Source organism: Tinamus guttatus, unplaced genomic scaffold, assembly GCF_059628265.1.
Source record: "Tinamus guttatus ecotype Peru unplaced genomic scaffold, ASM5962826v1 Tinamus_guttatus_pri_ptg000004l, whole genome shotgun sequence".
Lineage (NCBI taxonomy): Eukaryota > Metazoa > Chordata > Aves > Tinamiformes > Tinamidae > Tinamus > Tinamus guttatus.
In genome coordinates, this window is record NW_028288538.1 from 14,288,414 (window position 1) to 14,307,516 (window position 19,103).

The following is a 19,103-nucleotide window of genomic DNA, read 5'->3' on the forward strand; positions in this document are numbered from 1 at the left end:
ATACAAGAAACATGTCGAATAAGTATTTCATACATTTAACAAGAAAGATGGAACACATGTTGATAATCTTTTGCATAGTTGTTGCTGTTTATTCAATATTCCCCAAAGTTAACCTATAACATATGTTAAAATTATTATACTGTTTCAACCTTGCAGCTCTACTTAATCCTCCAGACTATTACAGGGATTTAGAAGACATGACAGGATGAGTGGTCTTCTTGCAAAAACTGCACACCTGCAAAATAATGTGAGCTCTAAATTTTCCCCCATTCCAGTGCATTAACACTGTTAAAAAAAAAAAAAAAAACACTACAGCATAAAACTAACAAGGAAGAGTTTCTTTGGGAAGCTGCACAACAAAAAAAACATTCAGAGCATCTGAGCCTGCTTATCTCAGCGTGCTGCAACAAGAATCTATCACCAAAAAACACAGATCTAGGAGAATTAAAAACAACCTCCATTTTGCATGTCTGAAAAGAAGCCTTCAAACAGGGACAGGATGTCATGTTTCCATGGGAGTTTTGTCCTAAGGAAGCAGAAATTCAAAATTCAGATCCAAAGGCAAAGATAACTTCTTGGAGTGACGTTTTAGCTCCAAACCTTAAATAAGGACCTTTCCCGGAGACAACAGGAGTAAAAAAAATACAGTAGCACCTCAAATAGGAGACCATCACCTTAAATAGTCCTCAAGTACCTCAAGGGAGGCAGTGAGGAGGATGGTGCTGGTCTCTTTTCAGTGGTGGCCACTGACAGAACTAGAGGTAATGGCCTCAAACTGAAGCACCAAAAGTTCCACAGGAACTTAAGGAAAAATTTCTTAACAGTGAGGGTGACAGAGCACTGGAACAGGCTGCCCAGAGAGGTTGTGGAGTCTCCTTCTCTGGAGATCTTCAAACCCGCTTGGACGCAGTCCTGTGCCACGTGCTCTAGGTGACCCTGCGTGTGCAGGGGGGTTGGACTAGATGATCTCTAGAGGTCCCTTCCAACCTTAAGCATTCTGTGATTCTATGATTCTATGAAATGGACTAAAGCATCCTGAAGCATTCATTCTACCTGCATGCTTATATACAGTAACCACTGAAATGAAGAACAGCACTAGAAAGTGTGAGGAAAGATTTCCTCTGATAACATAGTCAAGGTAATTAATTTGCCCCTCTGTTCTTTCCCCTGTCTTGAGGAACCCAACGTGATACAAACAGATTTGATGCTAGAAAAAGCAAGTGGGGATTCAAAAAGGCTGTAATTCTATCCCTGGATAACATTCCCATGCAAACTCTACTAGAATTGATGAAAGACTCAAAGTAATTGTGATTATTTTTATTGAATAATTCCGAAATGGCAGAGTCCCTGGCTCTGAGGAGGTTTTGCTTGGCACAAGATCCAAAGCAGAGGATACAGAGAAGGTTCAGACCAATCCCTGAAATTGCCTTGGGCTGCTTAAATTCCTAGCATATGTTAATGTAAAGCAATCTTTGCTCTACGGCTGATATTCACTCCTGGATAACGAGCTCCGCAAGGACACCCTGTGACTCCTTGCTCGGCTCGTGCTCCCGAGGCGCTCGCCGCTCACCTTGGCGCTGGCTTTGCAGGCAGGTCGCCTGCCCGTGCAGCCGCTGCCCACGGGAGCTGCGCCACGACCAGCGCGCCAGAGCAGAGACCTTCGCGGACCGCGCTGGGTCCACGTGCGGCCTGATGGCTCAGCCAGCCCCGAGAAGGCTGTGACAGGCTGGCAAGGGCTTCCCTCCAGTGTGGTGGGTTTTGTGGATCATAGTATTTCATTGACTCCATGGAGGTATTTTAATGGGGAAAAAAAAGTATTTTTCTTGCATGACTTGGCAACTTATTAGAGACACAGAATCACATTACACTGATAAACAGCTACCGTTTGTTTCCTTCCCTTGCCCTTCTCTGCCCCAACACATCCTCACAAAGCACTCGACACATCCTCACAGCACAGTTGCTCAAACATGACTTTGCTGAAAACAAATGGCTTTCAAAAGCACACTACGGTTTAATTTTATATTGATCCCAACTTCAGGTAAACTGATCCCAACTTCAGATCCCAAACTTCAGTCAAAAATCTTTTATTTTTACTTCCAACATTTTTCCTGCCCTATCCAGGAGCAACTGTTAGCCATTTTATACCATTTTATCTGTTAAATGCTGAAATCAACATACCTTATTTTACTGGAGACAAGACAAAGAAAAACACAACGTACCTGCAAAAAACAGTCACAGCAATACCTTTTTAGGACTTCACATTCTATTAATATCTGTCTTAAGGTTAACATTAATTTCTAGCTACTACTAGGAATTATAAAACAATATTTGGCAATTTGTTGTAGAATAAAGAATACTCTGTAGAATAAAAGATTCTTTCTTGTTGGAATACTATTATATAATGTTTCTGCTGAGATGAAAAATCCAGGTGCAGCACAATATTCTTATTTATTACTAAACCATTCCTTAACATGTTACATTTTAATGTGTTAACACTGAAGTGAGTCATCACCGCTTCCCATGAAATGAGCACGCAGGTGAAGCATGCAGGCACCACAAAATAACACAGCATAAACTGTCACCGCTTTGCAACACTTTCCATTTCTTATGATGCAAGAAGGGCAGCATTTTTGGTTCCCAACATCAGTTTATGTCAAGAAGCTGCCTAATCCTAGAATTCAAATTTCCTTCACTTTTTTAAAATAAGTCAGATAATAGATTTTGCTTTAAAAAGTTTACTAGATTTCAATGAAAGTAGCACTAAGAAAAGCAAACAATCAAAAATCAATCACTGTCCTATCTCTTGACAGATTGAAATCTAACCCTGCCAGCACCAAGCAGCACGCTGCTAGAAAACAGCTTCTAAGAAAACTTCTGAGAAAAACTCCTCGTTTTGCTCTTTATTGATCAAGTGGAAAGGAAAAATAACATCCATAATAAAATATTATTTGAAATATTTCCAAATGTACTTATATCACCAATCACCAATGTCAAGAAACAACAACTTTTAGATTAAAAAAAGCAAACATAAGTCATTTTTTCCTAACTGATTTCACAGCATCAGGTTCTTGACTGTTTCAGAGTCACTAACAGGCAAAGATCTGATGCTCTATACACACAGTTACTCTTTTGTGACTGTGGGTTTTGTTTCAAAAGAACAAATAACTGGGGACAATTTCACTGGACAGAAGAATTGTAGGGTTTTTTTCTTCAATTCAGACCATGAGACCATATGCACTTGCAAAGTATTTCTCAGAGGCACTTTCACAGTATCAGAAAATTTCTTAACACCATGGTCGTGAATAGTGTTCTGCAACCACAGTTGCTGGTAGCAGCAAAGGCAAATGGAGACAAAAGTTAACAAGGCAGGCTACAAAACTACCTTCTCATTGTTTCCCAGAAAAATATATTGGTCCTACTATTTACCTGAATTTAATATTAAAAGCAGAAATGTCAGAATGTAAACTAATACGGAAGAAACTTGAAAGCCCAGCCAACTCCTCTCCACGCTTTCCTCTGTAAGGGTTGCTGACACCCACAGTGCTGACCCTCCCAGGCCCAGCGTGACTCGCTCTCATTTTTACACCCGTGTGGCTGGAGCTGCAATAAAGCCACGAGCAAGGACTTCATTGTAACAGCAACCGCCTCCAGCGGCAGCGGCACTGCAGTTCATTCCCCAGCGGGCCCAGCCTTGCTTGTTTAGCTTTCCAAGACCATAGCCTATTTTCAGATTCTAGGCTAGTCTAACAAGCCTTGCTACTGCACAGTCCAGATATAATTTTGGTTCTAAAACTGAGCCTAAAAGCCCCAGCAGCCTTCCTTAAGTTTCTGGTCCCATGAAACAAGGGCTTAATTCTTCACGAGACATTTACACAACTTGCAGCTAATCCAGGTAGACAAGAGAGGCTCTAAAATAAATACTGGTCACAGTATTTATACAGAAGCAAGCTCTTACATAGCAAAGCTAGGCTACATTCATTCAAACCCTCTAAGGCTAGAGCAGATATGGCTTGGCAGCTTGTCTTCTTTTTCTTCTTTTCCTCTCCTCTTAAAAATACATTCTGTTTACCTGGTTTATTTTCAAGCCCACTTTGGGGTTCCCTGAGTTCACTGCTGAGCGGCTTTACATTGAATGGCTGTTTTTTCCCTTTCTCAAATTCAGTAACAACCCTTTCCACCTCCAGAGCTGTCTGTATCCACCTGTGTGTATATCAACGCCCATAACTTCTTTTAAATCCACTTTTCCTTTAAAAGAACAAGTAGAAAAGAGGGGGGAAACTGAGGTACACAGTTAACTATACATATTCTACATATTACATGCATACTATATATGCAACTAGGCACATATCTGCACATGTGTGTGTGTCATTACAGGAGGGAGGGTTGACTTCATAGGCTATGTCTGCTTGAATTGATACAACTAAAAATACATATACATTATTATTATAACTGCAACAGACCCTGGACCTCCAGATGAAAGCCAGGCTCTGATATTGCAAAGCTTCCTACAAATGCAAAACAAAACAATAAAAGCATATAGGAAGAACAACTACAGACAGCACATTGCCACGTTGGAGCATTAAGTTTTCATATATGTAAGTGTCTAAGTATAGTTTTTATTAAAGCTTCCTGCAGAAGTGATTGTAGTTACATTTTTCAGTAATACCCAGGATATTTACAATTTCCAGATCAAGCTCAACACAACAGATGTTCAGGAAACAGGCTTATTGATTAAGTTAAAGAAATGCCTCAGATACTTGAGCACAGTTTTAAAGCTCTGTAAACTCCCATCTGCTCGCTCTTCTGATCCAATCACAGGCCAGAATAAAGGGGAAAGAGGGGACATAATTTAAATTAATTTCACATTTGACTACATTTGAATAAATTTTAGTCTCATAAGTGAGCACTTCAGCATTTCAAAGATATTTCGGTCAAAAAATGAAATCATTACAGATTTCAGTAATGTCTGAAAAATGGATACTTCACAGCCTTGGATGGGACTTTCAATTAATCTAAAGGAAACGAGGGCTCACAGATCATGGAAATTCCAGAGGAATTATAGGCCTAGAGCGCTTAAGCGTCTGTCAGTGCTTTCAGGTGTGTGTGTTAGGCTTTCTGACGTTATACCAACCTGCTACTTGCTTATGTTCACAGCTTAAAGTCACTTACTTTCTGAGCAACCCTTCATGAAACAGCTAGAGCTTAAGATGGTTCTAACTGAAAATAGCCCAACAGATAATAGGAAAAGCCAAGCAAAGCAAACTGCACTAAGTTTCATACATCAACTTACACGGTAATTGAAGAACTGATGTCATGAATTCTAGTAATATACAAACCAGATAAAGTTCTTACTATTTTTTCCCAAATTTATTTTCTACATCTCAAAATATTATGCTAGATAACCCCCAAAGAAAAGTACATCCAAAGTGATGACAGAGCATGTAGAGAGAAATCACATCAGCATAGCTGTTTCGTGCTTATTTTAATTGATAGCACAGACTTAGATATTCAGTCTGCAAGAAGACTAAGACACAGTTTTTTCCTATACACTTCCCACACTTACTACAATCAAAGGGGAAAAAAAAGTTGATAATCCTATTTCTTTGCTGAAATATAGGAATGCAAACTGTTACTACTTATATGCTGATTTATGGTCACTGGGGAAGTATGCACTATTTGAGCTGTAGCTGAACAACAAATAAAAACACCTTCTATTCATTACTTTTCAAGCCTCTCAAAATTCTGCTGCCTCTTTCATGACTCTGACTACAGTAATTGATGTAAGATAAAATTAGCAAGAAATCATATAAAACAACAGTATGCAATTGAAATACAAGCTTCAGGAATAACCAGCTCCAAAATGAAACAGAAGTGATCAGTAAGTCTTCTAACATGTTGAGGCAAAAAGCAGAGAAAAAATATGGTCTATCATCATGAGAAATAAAGATTTCAGGCAGCTGCCTCACTGAAGATAATACTTTGCAGCTGGGTGATTGCAGCACAGCTGGATTAGTTCTTGAGATGTGGTGTATACACTCAAGCATCTGCATGTCCACTAACCAGAAGTAATTTACCAACTCAAGTATAAATAAAACTGTGGGGTTTCTGCTCATATTTTTGGAGGAAAAAAACAAGTTATTAAAGTTTCGCGACAAAAACTAGCAGCTAAACATAGCAACTCGTGTGTCACGAGCAAAACTGGTAGTTATAAATGAGCGAAGGCCAAGAATTCCTGCGGCGGGACCTTGTCGTCAGCAGGACTGCGCTCCTGTGCCGAGGAGTCACGGGCGCTGGGGACACCCGGCAGGGTGGCCTGACCCTGCTCGCCGCAGCGCCCACCGCCTGCTCCGCCAAGCTGCGGCTCTGCTTCCATTTCACCCAAAGGACAACTCCAATGCTGCTTCTCTCAGTATACAAAACTCGAGAAGTGTTTAGTCTACAGTGTTTCTAGAAAGGCTTTATATACAGAAATAATGAGACTTGACAAAGAGCACTGAATAATGCACTAATAATGTGCATGTAAACAATATATATTTTAAAGACTTGTTTATAATACATATGTTTTAGAAAAAACAAAGGAAAGATCCAGAAAATCTGTGTGATGAGTATAAAATTCTTCCTCCTGACTACAATCATACATTCAGTAAAGCAAAGTTCTGTGGAAATAGATACAGAATATCAGTATCTATTAAATCTTGGTGGTGACACCTCACATAATGTCAAAAAAAATTTCTTCTTTCAGATATACTAATTTTCACATTTGATTTGTTATTCAGTTTTGGTACTTTCTGAACACAGAGCTGTTGAAGTGTGATTTCCTTTTCCATTTCATTTTGGTTCAGGACAACCAAATTGAACCGCCTGAATGCACATCGGCCTTTTAAAAGCGACGTCCCCATCTATGTGGAATATGTGGAAGCACTGCAAGAACAACTTGCTTCCTATTCCAAGAATATGGGAAAGCAATTAAACATAACACTCTTTCTTTTAGGACTTGATTATTAAAGCTGTCATAAAACACTTTGTGAGAAGTAACCCACTGAACCATGCCACACTGCACCACCAAAGAGCTACTAAGTTTTATATAAGATGACACATCTATTTTTCTACCAACTTTGCTAGATATGATGTGATGAGGAAGACAGATTTACTTCAAATAAATCACTTCATGAAGCTCCAGAAAAAAATTCCAAGGTCTGATGCAGATCTAGTCTCTTAAAAGCCATTACTTCCAAGGCAAATCAAATTAATAACTCAATTTTCAAAACTCAAAGGACCCATTACACTCTCTGAAATAAAGAATCAGGAGGAAGCTATGGGAAAATCTGCAAGTATAATGTAATCCCTGCTCTGCTAGGAGCACAGTGCATAAATTTAAAAGAATATCATACTACTCAGTCATACAGCTTCCAGGCACAGTGCCCCATGCTTTTTTCCTGCACAGAGGCAATAAACTAAAGCTCTACCTGCATCAGAGTTAATCAATGATAGATGCTCTGTTAAATACTCGCTGTGGCAGAAAAGGTGTGACCAGGCTTGTGTCACTATTGCACCTGAAGACACAGACCGGTAATAGCTTAAACACCAGACACATTCAGCAGAACTGCCCTAAGGCATCAGCAAAAGTCTGCGTGGCTGCAGCCTGCTGCCGAGCACGTCGGTCACATCCTTCTAACCGACCTCCAGCAATGCTCTGCTGGCACCATGCTGACCCGTGTGTCCCAAAGTGCCTGAAACTATTTGCACCTTTCAGTAACTGACAGATTTGTAAAAGATCAGTTAGGCTTTTCTTCCATTTTATAATTAAATGTAATAAAACAGAGTTTATTCAATACTATCAATTATCAGCAGACTGGAGAATTTCCCTAGCCGCTTAACTTCTTAAGTTGTTTACTATTTTATGCAATCTACTAGAGAAGCATTTCTTTCCTGCATCACACACACACACACAAATGTAGCAGCTTTTTTATTAGCATTTAGTCCCCGTGCTAATATCAAAACAAACCCAGTCTATATCATAAATGCCTCATCTGATGTGACTTCCCAAAGTTGCAATACTTGCCACACACCTAGGGGAGGTCTATATTTAATTTTTTTTACAGTGTATGTATTTTACAACTGTAGCTGAAAAGCACATAGCTGCATTTCAGGTTACTAGAAGGTATTTTACAACAATAAGCTCAGACAGGATTTTTACTGTCTATACAGCAAGTCCTCTGAATGCAGGGCAGGCTTTGGGCTGGAGTGCTGACATGAAAGTTATTTCAGACAGAGTACCACGAAGTCCAGTGTGAAAAAATGTACAGATTAAATACCCTTCCAGGGATACAAATGTTGAAACTGGAGTAGTCTAGATGCGGACCCAGTTGAAGCAGATGCAGCAGATCCTGCCCTCCCACGCGAGGGGCCGTGCAGCCCTGAGGAGCGCTCGGGGCGGCAACGGGGAGGCCCGAAGGTCCTGGCGGGCACCATGGCCCTCACGCTGCAGTGAGGCCACCCAGTCATGGCAGCCGCCCCAACGCCAGCACCCACCAGCGCTGGCACCGGGGGAGGCTGCAGGCATGTTTTTTTCTACTGAAACCGCAGTGGTTTCACTAGTGCTAGTTCGGATGCACTGCTGCAGCTGTCAGCGACAGGAAGTTTCGGTGCATGACTCCCAAGCACACGCAAAGCCTGCTCTGAGGAGCAGCGTGCTACATTTTTCTCTCAGCAATCATCATAAGGATGAGGTGGTAAGAGGAAGCCAAGGCCAGCAGAGTCGGAGGAGGGACGGGCTCTGCCAGGCCTCGCAGGGCCCCGCGCGCACCTGGGCTCACCCGGGGCTCGTGACTCGGCCCCGCTGAGGCGGGAGCCGCGCGGGCAGCGCCGCTGTGCGCTGGAGGCAGCGCGGCCGCTCCCCGCGCTATGTGCGGGCGGCCGGGCCAACAACCAGCTGCCAGCAACAAACTGTTCAAACAGCTCTCGAGATCTGAGCGTGGCTCTGTTCCTAGCAGCTTCTCTGGCCTGATACAATTTTAAGCCAAAGAAATTTTGACTCTGCCAAGTGGAACTAAATCAAGTGTACAGCCACCACTCCGTAGTGATGCTTTAGCCACGTCTTCACTCCTGTTACCTTTGTTAGCTAGAGCTCATCAAGCTCTAACATCAGCTACAGCTGCCTATGTAAAATAACACATACACTGGAAACAGCAAGTCTTCCAGCTTTCACTGCAACACGGTCAAATACTGCACTGCACAAAAGCGTGTCCACCAGCACGGGAAGCACAGAGGAAAAGAGCTTTAGTTAAGTTCAAACAACAGAGACCCTAGAAGTACCCGTAGCTCGCTCCGGAGGGAGGGAGTCCCGTCCGTGGCCTCCCTTGCTGGGGAGCAAGGTGGGTGCGGACAGCGTTTGCGTCCGGAAGGCGCAGCCTCTTCCCGGCGCGCAGCACGAGCGGCCGCACACCCGCCACGGCACCCGCCTAGCGCAGGGAGCGTAATGGTCAGTACCACAACAGAACCCCACAACGAGTACTGCAGGATTGAAATACTGGATAACTGCCTGACTGTCGTTTGCAAATGAAACTCAAAGCAAGACCACCAACATGCAGTTGGTCAGGACACGGCAGTGTCGCTGATTGGAAAATACTGTATTTCACAATATGCGGGAGATTAACCAGGTGTCCTTTTAAAGATGAAGTATCAGACGGAGATTTTCCTGGAAGGGACTTTATTTCATTCCTAGGCTTAAGAAAGATTTCTGACAAACTTTGCTCAGTTGTTCCTCTCCTCTCGCAAAGTGCAGTTCTTCTTCACTAACAAAGATTTCTGTAACTCGATTTTCATGGAATTATACTTTTTAAATTAACTAAGGAGGTGTTTTTCCTTATACAGATTCCTTCAACTTGTTCATCAAAATATCTACTACCTTCTTTAGATTAAGAATCTTAACTGAAATTAAGAGCTCAAATTTGAAGAGTTGAATTATCAGAATGCCTCAAACATTTATTGCTTTTACTGATTTTGATTTCCTTACAGGTTTTATTATCATTTCATGATGACGCTTTCCCTGTATCCGAAATGGAACTTCCTCTAAAGTCCTGCCCTTAAAATTATCCTGAGCTACTGCTTCTCCAACACAAACCAGGGATTTTTTCATTAAATACTCTAAATTCATAGGGTTTATAGTCCCTTTAATATGGCTTTTTAAATAAAGACTAAAGTTTTTGTTGGAGCAATAGGAGATAAAATAGGATTAGAAATACAGCTGCACTAAACTGAAAAGGGGAGAAATCAAAATATTTGTGTCTTTCAAAAATAATAATAATTATACTTAACTTACCATCAGGACAAGGCTGTAAATCATGGTTTAGCTGTCCGTATTGATCCAACATAAACATACAGAGCAAGCTGTGCAGTGCAGGGTAGGGAAAAAGAAATGGTTGTGGCACGTTTGAGATCCCCTGAGTCATCTTTCCTGGCACAGGCAGAAGAGCCAAAGCTGCTGTGTAGGAAGCAAGGAGATAGTGGTGGGCTGAACCGGCCCGCCACTGGCCGTGCCCTGTCAGTGGCAGCTCGGACAGGGATGCATCAGAGCCAACACACCGCCTGTCTCTGGGGCCATGTTTGAGCAGGAGTCCTTTTGCCTGCAGAATGTCTCTGGCCAACATGACTGCTGAAGTTTCTATCCCTCTCTCTGCCTGAATGCTTGGTACAAGATGTCCCAGTTGTACAGTTCAAACTTCTTTTGGAACAACTTGGCGAATGCCAGCATGACAAACTAAAAATACAGAATATTCGTAACTTGAGACAAAGAATTACAGCACAGCAACACTTCAGAACACCCACAACAGTTTGAACCAGAACTGAGGTGTAGCTACATCAGAAACAAATACTACTTCATCAACCAGGAGTCAAACATTAACTTACCTGAACCTGCACCGACTCAAGTTTAGCTGCAAAAACAGCCAATGCCAACCGTGACTCATAGCTGCCCATCTTCGGGCACTACCGAGAGCAGACTGTTTGCTGCTTTCTAGAACACATGGAAATCCCCATCTCTGAGCAGAGAGAAAAGGGAACCTCACACATCTGCAAAATTTCTTGAGTGTAATAGGATAGTCCTCTAAAAAATAAGCAAACCATGACTAATATCTCCTCCCGCACAACTTTGGAAGCATCTTTGTCACTTACAAAACAGGCACAGAAACCCAACAGCTAACCCCAAGAGAGCTTTCCACACACTGCCCAGCAAGGGGCTCGCGGGTCCTCGGGAGGGATAACGCAGTGACATTAGCCTGTGCTCTCTCCCGGGTGACTCGCCCAGCCAGCACTTCCAAAGCTGGTATCAGGCTCTATTTTGCACAGCACATTTGACCTCAGTTTACTGAAATCCCCAACCTTGCAGGAGGAATCCCTCCATCAGGAATGCAATTTTCTTACTCCTTTTCCATACTTTTCTCATTTTGCCTCCTTTTTAGAGGAGAGCATGGTGCATTATTCGGTGATGCTTGCCACTACATCAGTTTTAGTGCTTACAGGAACAGGGTGCCAACATAAAGACAAACTATAGTACAAACTGAAGCCTTTATTTGTAATGGAGTCTGCTGCAATGAGAATCCCTATAGACACTGCCTGTAGGCCATGGCCTAACCTGTTACATCTAATTTAGTTATGTGGAACTGTGTTCCATGCAGCTACTTACTCAGGAGAGACTTAAACAATCCGAGTAAGTTCTTTCTGCTTTGTTCTATACATATTCAGAAAGGATAAGCGGATTGGTCTGTATCCTGATTTATCCTATATCTTGTCTTTTAAGGTAAGACCTGCTGCTTGCATATGGTGGGAGACATAGCACAGAAGACACAGCCTCCTACCAAAAGAGCTTATGGATAACGTTCTATAACCGACTGACTCCAAGAAACAGCATGGCCTCAGAACAACAAAGATACCTAGCTATAGTGTGCATATATACTTTTGTAAGCTTAACCCTATTTGTTCTTTGAAGTTTTATGAAAGAGAAACTTTTAACATTAATTTAGAAAAGAAGACATGAACTAGACTGGAGAAATATTTGAAAATTAAAAATCTATTTACCTCATAAATAACTGTTGATCTTACTTGAGGCAGGCCAAGCTGCTGCTGACAGAAAGATGAATAAATAAATAACCGTTCCACAAAACACATTACCAGAGAAAGCCTGCAAGCCCAGCTCCCTGGGGTTTTGCCCTCCAAGGGTTAGGAGGCTGGAAGGTGCTGCTTTGTATTCCAGGACATTCATTTCAGCGTGCAGCTGGGCAAATCCCAAGCAGAGCTACCCCTTCCACAGTCACCATCCCAACCATTGGACGTGTCAGTAGAAAACACAAATCATAGAGAGTGCTGAACTGAACATATCACAATCATGAGTCAGATGCTAAGTTTGGATAAAAAAAAACCAACCAAACAAAAAACTTAATTCTGTTTACTGAAAGGGAATTATATCGAACCTTCACCATCAAAAGACAAACTCAAAAGTGAATGGGTAAAAGAGAAGACAGTTAGCTGTGTAGTAGTTGAAATACTGTTGCAGTAGTGTAAGAGAAGAGGTACAACCTGTCAATACAGGACTTAGGTGCTAAGTGCTCCTTCTTGTGTACTCTGGGAAACACCGGAGTGAGATACTTTTGTCATCCCATAAATAAATTCAGCAGATGAAAAGGGAAAGATCAACAAGACTCAACAAAGCCTACTGGCTTTGTTAGATAAAAAAACCCCATATTTTTATGTATGAAATACAGTCTGCATCAAAATCCAAAACAAAGATGTCTTTCCTTACCTTCAGCAAATGGTTCCCACTCATAAAATCGACCCATAAATGGTTTGTTATTGTATGATGCACACTGCACCTCTCTGATATTTCTGCTGCTTTCAGGACACATCTGTTGAAATAAAATACACAAATTCAAATTATTATATATCAATGGTAATATCATTACTGGTTTCTTACTATTCATTCATTTCTAGAAAGGCAGTGAAGGCACTGTCACTTTCTATGAACAATATTAACGTAAAGAGACTCCCTTTTTTTTTTCCCCAAAGAAGATAAAAATTAGAACCATATGGGGAAGAAGAGATTCTGGTCTTCTCTGTTGTCAGCATACCTCTAATCCAAGTAGGTCTTGCTGTACAGAACCTCTCAAGATTTTTAATGGCAAGTACTTAGTGGCAAATTCATCTCCTTATGTCTCTAGTCTGTAGAATCACTGTTTCTATGGCTTCACACATTTCATTCCTATTCCACGGATAGCAACATGTGAGAAACATGTTGGTGCTGAACACACTTAACGCCTTAACTAGATAAGGTAGTAAGCAAAATAGAACTTTTGTGGTACTTAGCAGCACTAGCAAAACACAAGTTTCAGACAAACAGGTAGTGCATTTGTGACATTACAAAATTGATAATATGCCTGGTACGGGTAAGAGATACTAATCTTGCACTACAGAAGAGCAAGAAAAACGAGTATACTTGGGTCATTGCCATAACGAACAGCTCACTTCTTAGTTCTAGTACTAAAAGCTGAAAGCGCCTGTAGAAAAAGTATTGGACAGCCTGGCAGAATTCATGTAGTTGATGGTTTGGCAAAAAAAGCAAATTCATTAGAGTTGACTTTTTCCTCAGCAAAAACAAGATGCTTCAAGATAAAGTCCATAAACTAGCTCTGAAGCGTTTCCTTTCCACAACAGCTTTGCATTTTTAATTTTTTATCTTCTGGGCTGTGACTCAACACAGTTGAAGCACACTTCCACAACAGCAAATGCTGGCCACACCAGCCTCTTGTCCCGCCCCATCCTACACTGCAGTATGTTACCACTTTTTCTTTTGTACTTTTACATGCCATTACTGCAACCAATTATATTACTTGGTATTTTAATGTGTGCCCTTCAGCTGCCAGCTTCAGAGATTTGGAAACCACATAACAAGAAGTCCTCCGCATACAGACACTTCACCCAGGCATGCACCGAGGCAGAAGACAACATCTGCCATTAGGTCAACTGCAATACAAGCTTTTGGGCAGACCAGTCTTCTTCAGATCAGAAACAGACTCCAAAGTTAAATACAAGTTAAATAATTAAATATTTTGTTTAAAATTATCTCATGCCCTCACTTTACCACAATCACAGAGAAGAGTGCTCTGCCTAGAAACACACACAGAGGAGCAGGATGTGCAGAGAACAGGGGCTCTAATCAGCACAGCCTATGTGCTTGGAGTCAACAGATCAGGTTTGGTCATGCATGCAGGGTGAATTTTTTTTAGGTAGTCTTAGATCAAAACAGCTGTTAAAAATACTTTCTACATAAAAGTAATGGAAATCACATAAAGAACTAAAATAGAACAGCAAATTATTTTTTTTCTAAAAGAAACAGATTTCAAGGAAAAACTGGAGACATAAAAGCAACATGACTGAATAACTGTTTTTGAGGATGTAGTAGGAAAACAAGCAGTAAGAGGAGATCCCTCCTGCATCTACAAATCATTTCTCTTATATTGGTATGGAGGAAAGCCTTGTCTGCTTTGCAGCGAAAGCCAACCTACCAAGGGCCCCACAGGAAGTTCTGCCCAGGAATTCCTGCTTTGCACCTCCCATCTGCACGTGAAGATGCATCTAGTTAGATGAGAGAGACATCAAAGCCAAGTCTTTTCCAGTGGGCAATAAACTGCACCCAAGGCAGGCCTACAAGTTAGTTCACAGACTACTTGATCTGCTGTTAGACTCAGAGGAACAAGTCTTCTGGAACAAACATCACTTCTGGCCAAACAGCCATCTGTGCTTTGTTTGCCCTCCCTTCTGAGATCTCCAAGTACATGCAAATATTTTCCTCAACAAACCCTCACACAAGAAGCAAACAAGAAATCATCCCTGAAAATACAGCCATGAGTTAACAAATTATATTGTAAGGGTTGGACAAAAAGTCTTTCTAGGGCCAAACACAAATCAAAGCTATATTGCCACAACTGAAATACACATCCTTCATTCTGGGACATGCAGTTAATTCAGCCACAACAAACAACTTACCAAAGCTTAAACTTTTAATGGAAATTAATCATCGTAGGTATCTTATAAGCGAAGGGCCAGACCCCTGAAACAGCATAAATTCAGGTCCTTCCAGTAAATTAAAGAAGAATGATGTCAAGTGAGATACCAGCAAAGAGCAAAGAACGCAGCCTGAAGGGTTTCTTTCGAGTTTCTTTTTCTTTTCTTTTTTGGCACAGCTTTTCTAACAGTCTATTGTGAAGTTTCGTTGTTTCTTATTTTTCCTTCTCTTAGCCATGAGCTTGTGCTCTTGTGTATCAGTGTTTCTGGCTCATAAACCATTTCCTGTCCACCCTATTCATACCAATGGCAGACACTGTATGAATAAAAAGAGCAAAATATTCATTCCCGTTGCCAAAAAATAGTGCCTTTTTCCCCTTAAAGAGGGAAAAAAATATATAACGATTTTTTAAAAAAATTTAGATAAAGTTGACACAGGACAGAGGTCTCAATTCTTTAAAGCAAGACAAAAGACTGAAAAACAGTAAATAGCTTGCATGGAACAAGTCTGAACTAGATGAAAAAAGATGAGCTTAACAACATCCCTGAGACTTCTAAAAGCCCAGCACCATGCTATGAAAAATTCACTTCCATTGAAATTCCACCATTTCTTTCCCTAAAATGTAATTCCAAGTTAAAACTTTGTCTGAAAGGCCAAGCAAGTAAACCTGCCAGCAAAAATTCTTTGCTTTATTCTTTATACAATCACAAGCATTCCATTTCTGATTTCTTCAGTGAGAAGGTGCAAAGAACTAAGGTTTCTATGGCTTATGAATCATCCAGACTTAAAATATCTACCCTCTACTCTGTAAACATACTAATTAACAACTATATATTACTTATTGACTCTTCCTAAATTGTTAAGGCATAGTTGAACAAAATGACACGTTCAGGCAGCCTGCTGCTCAACCCACCTGGGAAGTAAATCCTTGACCATTCATCAAAAAAGCACTGCGTCATGCTGTCTCAGTCTCTCCGGAGTTTTTTAGAGCACAATTTTGGCAGAAACCACTGTGTTATCACAAAGTTATACCCTAAAACACAATGGCCTCGCACGCGCCGCCGCTACGCTGCCCTGCCTGCTAGGCCAGAGCAGTGGCAGTTCATGGCAGAGGCCCGACACCCCCCGGGCCCGCTGCCAATCTAGCCTGAATATGACTTGGAAAAGAGGCGAGTTGACGGAAGCCACACGACCCGTCCCCACGCTCCAGGCTCGCGGAGGGACCGGCGCTGTATGGAACTGTGCTGGGCCAGCCTGCCCAGGCCCCCCACAGCACGAGGGCATCAGCAGCCAGGTGCATAATGGGGATTTGAAGGAAACAAAACAAAACAAAAACATTTCTTTTCGGTAACAACGGATCTTGTATTTTCCCCTCAGAAACAACAGGCTGTTTTGTGCTCACTGAGGCAGCTCGCTACAGCCTTTCCCAGAGGTTTTGACATAAAAGCAGGAGGACTTCCTTAAATGTTTGTCCAAAACAATTCTTTTTTTAAACCAGCTATGTGGAGACCAGATGAGCAAACTGTACTTTACACACACTAAGAAAACTCACAGATTCTGTCATGTAGAGCCACATAAAACTGTATCTTATGCTGGCAGACTCTTCTTGTATTCTTTCAACTACACACTATAAAATTAGAAACACACTCTCGACTCCCTAATTTTGCATTTTTTTAGGTGATGGCTCGCAGTTCAAATATGCTGCCAACGCTATCAGTCAGTCAGGCCTGGGGGCTTTATTCAGCGCCGGGCATTTTCACACAACGCGAGAGGCTTTCGAGCTTCCGCGGCTCTTCCCGCCCGCTCTTTCCACGAGGCTGGTGTCTCGGCCAGCTCTACTTCTTGGACCTCCATGAGGCGAGATCACAGCAGCACCGCACAGCCCTTCAACTGGGAAGTGTCCATCTGACTTACAGGATCTCGAGCTGAATTTCCTGAGTTTCCTCATTGAATCAAATATAGCATTTCTGAAGAAGTAATCTTATTTATGTGTAAGCTTCATGGCAAGCTATGGATAGGAAAGCAAAGCACTCCAAGATACAGCGACACCCAGTACTACTTTGTCATGTACCATTACTGCTTTCTTAAAACTAGCTACATGAATAGCTAAGACTATAGTAATAAACTGCCTGTTTGCTTTTCTGACTTTTGGAAACCACTAAAAAAAAAAAAAAAAAAAAAGGATTTTTTTTTTTTATACAATTTCTTACTTAATTCATGAAGTATTGACAAAACACCACAAACGGTATCAATCTTTCGGATGATCTATACTGGCACTGGAAGCATGCCTGTCACTAGCCAGATTATTTCAAAGATGCACTCAGATAATGTACTTCTGGGAAAAATCCAAATAGGCCATTTTGACACCGAAACTGCCTCTAAACCAGACATTCAAAATACTAAGATTTTTGCTGCTTTCATTCTTACGACCTACGGTAACTGGCAAACTCCTTTTCCCATGGCCCCATATCACAGAAAAAGGCTGGGTGTAATTTATAATTAAAATTTTCTATGTGTGGGTTATATATTAAATTAAGTCTAAGCAATATGTTTATGGTCCATTTGGCCATTTCATTTCTGCAGTGATGCTGTCTAGTCTTAATCCTTTTATATTCCAAAAGGAAAATACAACTCCAGAGAAAAATAATTAAAATACTTATTTTTGAAAGCATAATCTGAAGATGCTTCTTTCATTTCAAGAATATCATCTTTTAAAAGTGGAATTTCCTTGCAAAACACACATCCAGCGCTCTGTCTAGCAATTCATCACATCTGCAAGGAACTTCTTCCCTTGCTGGGCTTGTGTCCTGCTCCTCTGCTGACATCCATGGAAGTTCCATCTGCACGTCTGAAAGCAGAATCGAGTCCACAAAATTTAAATTTTTCAAGTAAGGAACTTCTCTCTGTATCACCAAAGAACAGGCACTCCCATTACAGTGCTACTTGGATTTCACACCTCAGGCAACTGAGTCTTTAAATACTTCGGGTTTTTTGTATTCCTCCAACAGTTTTAATTTTTAAAAATGGAAACCCAATGGTCTGCCAAATAGAAAAAGAATTAAGGCATATTAAATGTGTCTGAAAGTCTTTGGCTCAAAATATCAGATTCTTTTTTTTTTAGTAAAATTGAATTGATGCTTGTGAAAAACAAAAACAGGCAGCAAACTTTAAAATGCATTTTTCTTAATTATACAAAGAACAGCTATTCAATAAAAATAGTGCTAGTCGGCTCTCATTACAGCCCATGACCCCAGACATTATACTGTAAACGTCTGTCTTGACATGGAATGAAAAGGAACATCTGCGTATGCAGCGGTATCTGGCCACAGTGAGGAGGAACAGCAGCTCTGCTGCCTCAATCCCAGCGCTGCTCCAGGCGATGAATTTGTGCCTCTTGCAGAGGAGATGCTGAAACCTGGTTATGGCAATTGCCAAACTCGTGCCTCTCTCCCCGACGCAGGGAGAGATGTTGAGGGGAGGCAGGGCGCCCGTGCCACCCCCACGGGGGCTGCTCTTGGGAACCTCTCCCAGGCTGATGCGACCTGGGCCATGGAGGCAGCGATGCTGGAGAGGACTTGAACTGCTGGTTCACGAAGGTCCCCACATCCAAGTGGTAACTTATTAGCAGTCCATTCAACATCTGAGCCAGTACATGAGGTTTTCTCAGCATCGAACATTTTCATTGAAAAATGTTTGCATGGGAAATATTACTTGAGGCTTAGCAGAGGATGGTTCCCCAACACTTGCTGCTGCAGTGGTTTTTCTGCAGTTCGTTACATGCCCAGGCAGCGCTGTTATCAAAACCCCAGCTGTAATCTAGCTCTTCTCAAACAGCTGCAGTGAGCTTTTATCCATTAAGTTCACGCACGCAGCCAAAATGCCTACAGATTTGCTTTGGCATCACCTCATGTTTCACCCACACCAGGTCCGCACATTCACAGTCCTGCTTTAAATATATATATATATATATATATATACACACATACATATATATAGTGTGTGTGTGTGTATATATACATATATACACACACATATATATGTATGTCAA

At 41.4% G+C, this 19,103-nt stretch overlaps 1 protein-coding gene across 1 annotated transcript in view; it reads right to left on the reverse strand.

Annotated features, from left to right (window-relative positions):
• Positions 1 to 19,103, reverse strand: part of THSD4 (thrombospondin type 1 domain containing 4) — a 234,363-nt gene that overhangs the window by 174,866 nt on the left and 40,394 nt on the right. Inside the window, exon 5 of the mRNA XM_088520213.1 lies at positions 12,797 to 12,899. Coding sequence (XP_088376339.1) covers positions 12,797 to 12,899 — 103 coding nt within the window. The remainder of the gene's footprint in view (positions 1 to 12,796; positions 12,900 to 19,103) is intronic.